The sequence below is a fragment of the Fragaria vesca genome, linkage group LG5 (genome assembly GCF_000184155.1).
Source record: "Fragaria vesca subsp. vesca linkage group LG5, FraVesHawaii_1.0, whole genome shotgun sequence".
In the NCBI taxonomy this organism is placed as follows: Eukaryota; Viridiplantae; Streptophyta; class Magnoliopsida; order Rosales; family Rosaceae; genus Fragaria; species Fragaria vesca.
Window position 1 is genome coordinate 6,150,292 of NC_020495.1, and position 9,027 is coordinate 6,159,318.

At 39.1% G+C, this 9,027-nt stretch overlaps 2 protein-coding genes across 2 annotated transcripts in view; one reads left to right on the top strand and one right to left on the bottom strand.

Moving 5' to 3' along the window:
* The first annotated feature begins 1,056 nt into the window (after positions 1–1,056).
* On the top strand, positions 1,057–3,492 carry LOC101298420. Its single transcript, XM_004299127.1, has 2 exons — positions 1,057–1,236; positions 2,490–3,492. Exon 2 carries the CDS (start codon positions 2,499–2,501, stop codon positions 3,336–3,338), a length of 840 nt encoding a protein of 279 aa, XP_004299175.1. The 5' UTR covers positions 1,057–1,236; positions 2,490–2,498; the 3' UTR covers positions 3,339–3,492.
* A 4,013-nt stretch (positions 3,493–7,505) lies between these two features.
* The window catches only part of LOC101294471, a 3,064-nt gene continuing 1,542 nt past the window's right edge, over positions 7,506–9,027 (bottom strand). Inside the window, exons 5-8 of the mRNA XM_004300982.1 lie at positions 8,789–8,863; positions 8,527–8,712; positions 7,998–8,083; positions 7,506–7,914 (exon numbers count right to left, since the gene is read on the bottom strand). Coding sequence (XP_004301030.1) covers positions 7,506–7,914; positions 7,998–8,083; positions 8,527–8,712; positions 8,789–8,863 — 756 coding nt within the window. The remainder of the gene's footprint in view (positions 7,915–7,997; positions 8,084–8,526; positions 8,713–8,788; positions 8,864–9,027) is intronic.

A 9,027-nucleotide genomic window follows, 5' to 3' on the forward strand; every position in this document is an offset into this window, starting at 1 on the left:
CGATTACGATTGATGAGTTCCTTATTAATTCTAACACCTAGTAAAGAGACTAGGATGAGCGTTTTCTGAGTTTCGGGATTGAAATAGTCCTCGACGTACCTAAACAGAACTGAAAAATAAAGAGCACAACAATTTGTTTACCCAGTGAAACTTCAATTTGAGGAAAAACATTGCGGGATTTTAACTCTTGAAAGCCTATATTGAAAAAAGAATTCACTATGAAAAGAATGAGTCAATTACAAACTCTGTAGCACTGAACGCGACTACTATCTCTAGAACCCTAACAGATATGCAGATATGTTTGAAGCACTCTTCTTCTTCAAGTAATCTTCTTCTTCAATCTCCAAGGAACTAACCACGTTCTTGATCCTTCAATCACATAAACAACAAGTTCAACTCAACACGGAACAATTGAACTTGTGACCTTACAAAGTTTTACAACAAAAATTACTATCTATCAAGGTGGTCTCCAAATAATATGTGTAAAAGGTAGTTTTCAAACAAGTTGCTACGTCTCATTTAAAGACGTCCAAAACTCTTGTGCAAGACATCTTCTCATCATCAACATCATAAATTCATTTGGTTTCTTAAAAGAAAATCTTTTAAACTACGTACACAATCGCCAAATCAATCAAATATAACTCATATATCAAATAATATCAAATCTGATAATTAAAGGAATAGAAAACCTAATCAAATTAAGTATCATTCTTTTCACGCACCAATAGACATAAAACATAATCCTTTCACGTGTCAATCTAGTTTATAAGCAAATCAGATATTAAAGAAATTAAATCCTATTAAAACTAGGCAACAATAAGTTCCCAACAATCTTTCTCAGTCAACTTTTATTTATTTTGTATAGGAATGACAATACTTGTCATACTAACACCTAGCCTTCGGGGTTTAAATCTAAGATTGGGAGAAAACCTAACTAAAGAAGGCCTACTAGACCCACTTGCCGTGGTTCATATTTCACCCCTTTTGTTTTCTTTTGAAAAAAAAAAAAATTAGAGCCCAAACAATTCAATTGCAGTTGTGGGCCGGAGGCAGGCCAGACAAGCGAATAGAAGTATCTATATATACACTCTCCCACTCTAACTCTCCCACATCAAGCCGTCCGCCTCTATCTGATCCCAAACAGAAACAAAAGATAAGGATCTCCCCTTAGATCCCTCATCCCAGACGCAGACGTCGCCGGCTGCAAGCCCCTCTATCTCCGATCTTCAGTTTGAGGTAAGTATTAGTTATGTCTTTTTAACCTGGTTTTGCTTTCTGGTGCTTTTTGTTTTTGTTTTTATCGATCGGATCATAGGTATAGTTCGTCAGACCAAACAGCCTAAGGACTACAAATCATGCATGCATATAGGATATAAAGTATGTCCAAGAACTGCTAAATCTTAATGCTTTCTGTTACGTTGTTCTCCCTGTTTTGGTCAATCCTCTGTTTCTACCTTCTGTATGCTTTTGTTCCAGGTTTGTATTCCTGGTTTGTATTAAAGCAACATTCTTTTTTCTTTCTTTTTTCCTAGAAGAAGAAAAAAACTGGTAATCGTTTTATAATCTTACGGTGACTAACTTAAAAATTCCAAATTCCTCCTATCACACTTGGGTCTTGGGTCTCTGCAGAACTGATCATATTCTTATGTCAGATGAGGCAATTTTGAAAACCCTGTCTTTCAATTCTAAAAGTTAACGTATTGCCCCTTGACTTTTGAACTAAAACAAGGGGATGGGGCGGGTTATGTGCAGGGGTTTTTCGGGGGCCTCAAAAATTTTATTTGTATCATGTGGCTATTAGTTACAACTGAAAAAGAAAATCATATGTTAACAATTGAAGCTGTAGCTGAATTAAATTAAGCCTCATTCTCCACCCAGGTTTGAGGCATATGTTGATTATAGAAGATTTTGATGCAGGATTCGTATGTCTTCTATCTAAAACATAGTTATGATTTGTAATGTGCTCAAATATAGATGATCTAAGCTTTGGTGGTTTTGTTTAGTAACTATCTGTGGATTCAATCAACAATAAAGCTAACTTTTTTAGCTAAATGTGTTAAAAGTTAAATTTAATTTTAGGTCCAGCAGGATAGCTAATCCATCTGGAAAACATAAATCATGATTATTGACAAATTAGTCTATCCTATTTATCAATTCTTTTTATCAATGCTAAATTTGTCAATTCTTTAGGTATTATATTGGAGCTCAGATTTACCTCAAAAATTGACAAATTCAACCCTTTTTTAGTAACATTACTGTTAGAGATGCTTTAACAATACATTTTAAACAAGGGCTTTAAACAAATACTTAGGCTACATTTAGAAGTTTGCACAGGGCCCCCGAAGACAGGTCATGACTAAGAGTACAGTAATTAGTCATGTATAAGTATAAAAATTATATTAGGGTAATTCTGAATTATAATTTGATATTGATGAACTTTTTTTTGCTTGCAACTATTATTAGTTACTGATTCTCTCTATTAATACCAGATTCCAAGCATGTCCACCGAGCAGAACTTGTTTCTTACCAGCGTCTATCAAAGTAAAAATACACCCGTTAACTTTGTAGTCCCAAGGAACGAGCGTGTAATCAGAATAGTGCACTTCAAGATGACCGCAACACGCTGGGGTGATGATGATGATTATGACTATAATGATATATGCACTCTAGCAGATTATCAAGTTGTTGTCGAGGTCCCTGAATTCCTGCTTTTATCTAGAAGGCACAGACATGTAGCGTTTTTGGTTGGAGTTCTTACCAGAATGAAGGTCCCGATAGTTGAGCAACCCTCTATCATTGATAAAGTATTTATTGAGGTTGAACGAGCTGACAACCCCCAGCTTGCTATTGCTTGCTTCATAAAGGATATCACCATATTCCCTCGAATGGTCAACATAGCTTATCGGTCAGAGTGTTTCGAAGGAGTGAGAATTGATAGTTTGGAAGATACTGATAGACGAAAACAGTGTGTTATTTGTAGAGAGAGCCTTGATCACGTTGAGGATATAGAAGAAGGGATTGATCGTAGTCAGTTGGTTCGCTTGCCGTGTTCCCATCTTTATCACGGTGATTGCCTTTCCAAATGGTTGCCCATGAGTGCGTTGTGTCCTTTGTGCCGATACGCATTGCCGGTTGAACAGACGATGCCGTTTGTGGAACAAACGATGCCGGTTGTGGAACAGATAATGCCGGTTGTGGAACAAGCGATGCCGGTTGTGGAACAGACAGCTGAGCCAGTGTGGCCGCAGTTGCATTGGCCTATGCTGCTCACAGCATCTGCAGGTGGTATACTAACCGCCATACTGGTATGTAGATTATGGAAGAAAACCCAAGTGTAAAATTATTAGCAGATTTTGACAATTTCATCAAAATCAGATAAGCATGGAATAACTTATTGTTTGTTGCTCCCTTCTATTTGGCTTGTCATGTGGATTGCTTGAAGTGGTTATGAATAACAATAATAAAATCTTTTTATATATAGTGCAATGGGCTATTACCTGTTCATTTTTGTTGATGGATTTTTGTTCTTCTCAAAGAAGTTGGCTTGTTCATACATGGAGGGATTTTAGTGATTTCTGTAACTGCATCATAGCAAACGCTAATCATATAGAAACAAAAGAGGAACATGGTGAATTGGATAATTTGTTCCTGGCAAATGCCCACACACCGTCTCAATCATAGTTTAACCCAGGGTTCAAGGCTTCAAGGGAACCTAACCCCAATGTGAATTTAGTTTTATTGTTTGACAATCATAAATTACACCCTAAATTAACCCCAATGTGTTTGTTCACAATACCTTGCTAGGTGCGTGTAGATGGAAGAGTGAACTGGATGTAGTTATTAATATGGAGACAAAATCAAATATTGTCGAGAAGTTGAGATGGAGATGGAATTTGTGGCGGAAGTCTCATATCACTTCTTCAACTTCGGTAGGTGTGGATTGTGAATTTCTTTGGATGTTATACGGTGTTTGATTGGAAGTGTCTGAGAGATGCAGTTTCTAATCTGCGCTTTTGCATGGCAAAGAGTTGGCTAGTTTATGACACCGCGGGTCAAATAAATGGAGTTTGTGGAGTATGGAGTGAAAGAATGCGAGAAAGAGCCGGAGCTTCTTAGCTATCCGCCATGATCATAACTTCATAAGCCCCCAATTCAAGATTACCAAGTCGGTGTTAAGTGAGTCGAAATGATGCCAAGGAGCTGCTCTTTTGAAGAAGCTATTTGTTTTTCTCAATATTAATCTGAGTTATCTACTTGGATGTCTTCCCATCCAGTTGTTTCAAAGATTAACCTTGATCTGGTTGTGGCACAAACTTTCCCTAACTTTGTTGCGAATTCTTTTGCGGAAGTTTGGATGAGAAAAGAAAAATTCATTGGAGATCATGGGAAAGAATGATCCCAAAGAAATTGGTGGAATGGGTTTAAGTCGTTTGTATGCGCATAGTCTTGCTATGTTGGCCAGACAAGGGTGGCGTCCTGATGACAAGGCCCAATTCACTGCTTGCACAGGTTGTTTCTAAGGCAGTATATTACTCTTATGGCTCGTTTCATTCTCACGGAGTATAATGAATGCTCGACCTGTGTTACAAGCAGGATTGCAGTGGAGGATAGGGAATAGTATTTCAGTCAATATTTGCCTATTTGGGATGAGGAATGAGGAGACTGGAGATGGGATTTGACTGCGCCACATTCTGCTTTTGAACATCATCTTGTCTTTCAGATTCTTAAAATTCCCTTTAGCAGGAGATTTGGAGAAGATAAGTGGCATGGAAGATGACTAAGAAGTAAGAATGGTTCCTTCTCTGTCAAGTCGCCGTATATGTTGTTATTGGTCATGTTTCCGCAACCACTTCTGGAGGAGACCCCTATGCGAGTATCTGGACTCTGGAAGTCTGGAGAGCAAAAGTTCCCAGTGAAGTTGCTATTTTCGCTTGGAGGGCAGCTCACAATTTGCTTTCAACGCGCACGGGTTTAACTGCATAGGGTTACTCAGGCCCCTTGAGTTGTTGTGTGTGTGATTTTGGAAGTAGAGACTTCTGAACATCTCTTTCGAAGAGTGCAAGATAGCAAAAGAAGTGTTATCGATCAGCTCCTCCCTTTTCTTTCGGAGTCTCTTCCAGCTCTTGGAAAGATTGGTTACTCTAGAAATCTCAGGTTCTACCTTCTCATCTCTTTGACAAATTCCTAATCATAGTGGAGTATTTGGCTCAATATTCCTATTATTCTCTGGAGAAACAAAGCTCATTGTTCAGAGCGTAATTGCTTATTCTATGGATTGGTACGAGGAGTACATTCAAGCTTCACAAGTTAGTCCTCAGAAGATGCCTAAGCCTAAAGTGGTCAAGTATTGGACTACACCACCTGATTCCTACCTGAAATTGAACACAGATGGTACCTTTCTGCCAAATATTGCTTTTGATGGCGCTGGAGGAGTTATCCGAAACTCCCACCCATGGTCAATTTCCGGCTGGTTTCGCAGCTAGGTCTGATTTTGTCACCTCTTTCCTTGGTACAAGCTATGCAGTCGGACTCGGTCATTGTTGAAAGTGATGTATGCAGGCAATACAAGCTCTCAGATCCTCCATTGATAATATATCCCCTCTTGGAGCTTTAATTTTTGATATTCAAAAGTTAGCTCACAGTATTCCAAATTGTTCTATCACTTATGCTTCTAGACAGAGGCCAATATGGTGGCAATATGAGAATTCTGTCCGTGTAGATTGGCTTGTTCATGCTCCTTAGCGTATTCAGGATGCCCTATTGTACGATGTTCGTACTCATTAATAAAACTTCTTCTATTCTTCAAAAGAAAACAGATTAACCTTGGTCTTAAGACTGTACAGCACACAAGTATTCAAGATTGCTGATCTTTGAGGTTAAGCTAGATTTCAAGTGGTTGTTTTGTGCTGCGATTTTCTGGAATGGTACTTCTCATATATAGGTGTGACTATTTCCGTATCATTATATGTTGGCAATGTAGCTACAATTAATTGCGGCAGAGCAAATAAAATCAGCTTTGGCAGGGGTGCCTAATGCTATAAATCTATAATGGAAAGCAGCGCGTATTTCGGTTGGACCTACTGTAGCTGCTGCTATAGTGGCAACGGCTGGTCTTAACATGGCTGAAGATTTAGCTCAAGCTCCAGCATGGTCCTCAGTTATCTGTCGAGTACAAAGGCTCGAGGAATTGGCTCTCAAGCAGTCGAGGCAATTGATGAATGCTTATGTTCCTATCAAGGGTGGCTGCAGCAGCCCCCAATCTCTTCCTGGGGTGCCTGTCAAGTGTGATGCTCCGAACACATCTCATGGGGAGTTTCTTATTCTCAAACCAGTACCATTTCTCTTCTTCTCCAAAAGATGCCTGTCAATCCAACACGACATTATGACATAAAATCGTACCTAGTAGAAACAGCGAGACTACTGAATACTGATGCTCCGTACATACCGCACTGCATTCCTAATTGAAGCAACAGAATCTCCCATTATTCAACCCTGATCTAACAATAACAGAATTTCAAGCCCTGAACTAACAATGAGGTTCAGAATGTGTGCAAGGCACCGAACATGCAAGCACTTGCCTCTTAAAACCGGTTACTTCTCCCACCCTAACATCTTTTCCCTAATATAGTCAAATGCTACCTTGTTTGCACTCGCATTATCCACTGAAATGGTCAAGACTCTCTCCACTTCCTATTCAAGTAAACAGTCCTCCAAAACCCTAAACCCAGCCTTGGTCATGGAATTCCTGAACCCTAAAGCCGGCCTTGGTCATGGTACTAATAACAGCAGCTCTGCTGACTTATAAATAAGAGCCTTCAAGACTCACTCAGTGAGCTTTTAACTCATGTGCTTACAACAAATTCATTCTAGAAAGCTAAATAGAGTAAGGACATGTTTGCAGATCAGTCAAATCCAGTAACACCAGCGATGGCTTCTTCTTGATGATGCACTTTTTTGGGTTGGTGAGATCGGGGTCAATGACTATGCTTACACACTTTGATCTTCTATACCAGGTGATAGATATAATCAGATGGTACTAAAGATGTCGCATTTCCAATCAGCAAAAAGAAGGTTCTCATAATTCTACTTTCTTGGGGAAGATCACATAAACCTACCTCTAATTTTATTTACCAGATTATTGGTAAGTATTTGTAACATAGCGTGGGGAGTAAAAGGTTGAAACTGACCCATATTATCTAATAGAGCATAATTACTTCTTTAACAAATCTACCACCTTTACATTACAGATGGCTCTGCTAAATGCTTATGAAAGAAGTATGTGCCTGATAAAACGAATACTACAAAAGCAACATTCAGTTATATTAGACTCATTTTGTAAGTAAAACTAGTCGATTCACATAGAACAAGAAATCCAGGTACTAAAGCTGATAAGATATGATGTCTAGTAAATTCCCAGTATGATATATGCTTATGTATAATGCATGTAGAGTGCATACAAGATCAAACGACCTACAGACAATTTGCAGAATGTGTTTCCCATCCACTCATGTACATGTGCTAGTGACTGTGATCAAGCCTTTGTTCAACTTTAGAGTTACTGTCCCTGTTGTTCTCCTCGAGATGTTCTCCATGAAAGAATCCACCGACTCCCGAAGTGGGTCGAACCACCTGCCTGCATTAACCAGATCTGCATATTTCTGCGCAAACGAGTCTTTAACCTGCAGTGTTTCTTGATCCATGGTTAAGGACTCCAACTTCCGTGCTGCAGCAAACAATATATCAACTCCCGGGGTCTCATAGACAGCACGACTAAGACAGTTTCCAAACATGTCCATATGACCAATTCCGTGTCTCCTGCCGATTTCATTAAGCTTTGTAAGCAAAGATGCCGGTGAAAGCTTTTTCCCGTTGACTGAAACAGGAATTCCTGATACAATCCCAATATCTACAGACCTATAAGAAAACAGAAGCATGATTAAGAAACTATGTATGTACCTATGAACTAAGATCTAAACCAAAGTTCAACTGCAACTTACTCAGCTTCATGCGGTGCATCTTCAGGATTGACGGTTAACATGAATGTGTCCTTCTTTGGCTCGTTTTCTTCTCCCGAAGTATCACCCTTTGATCAAACACAAATAAACATTAAGAACTGAAACAGGAGGCAAATAACCGTAAATTGACCCAAAAAAAAAAAGAACAAAAGCCTTGCCAAAGACTTGAACTTGTAACCTAGTTTGCTTGTGCACGCACCATTAGACATATTTCTGTAATACTGTAACTCATCAATCAAACATAATTAAAACTGCCTAAACCGTGACACTCATATATCCAAGGGAATATCCACTGTCCGTACAAGAATGCAATGCTACTCATCAGTTATGACATATAGGGAAGGGATTAGAAGTTCAGACTGATCCTTTGGAAGACAACCATGCTTATCAACTGGGAGCAAATACTGACATCAAATATTACATAGTGCAGATATGCAGCGTTCATAAAAACCTACACATAACATAAATTTACCACAACCTAAGATTTGAGCATTAACGAAACTGAAACTACCTCACGACTACGGCACCATAAGTTCCCATCTCTGCTGTTGATGGATTTATTCGACACTGGGACAGGCACATTATGCTTCTTAGCATGTCCAATAGCATCTTCACTACCCATAGAGTCCCACTCCCTCCAAGGAGCCACCACAATCAATTTGGGGTCCAGAGCAAAGAATGTCGGCTCAAACCGAATCTAGACAGACAGGGAAGGTTGTGTAAGAGAAACAATAGATATGTTGTAACATTAAATGCTTAAGTGCAAAACATACTTCACTATGTTCTTTCCCTGTGCATCCATGAGCTACGGCATCCGCTCCAACAGCTTTGGCAACATCTACCATGGCCTGATTTCAGACATAGATAGGATTTAAACTTCAAAAGTGAGACCAAAATAAATAATCTGGAAAGTAAAATTATTAGGTACTAAAAGCTATACTCAACTCTGCCTGAAACAGAGAACTGTTCCCGGAAGAGCCAAGGCAGTTGTTAAGAAATCCAAACGCTTTTT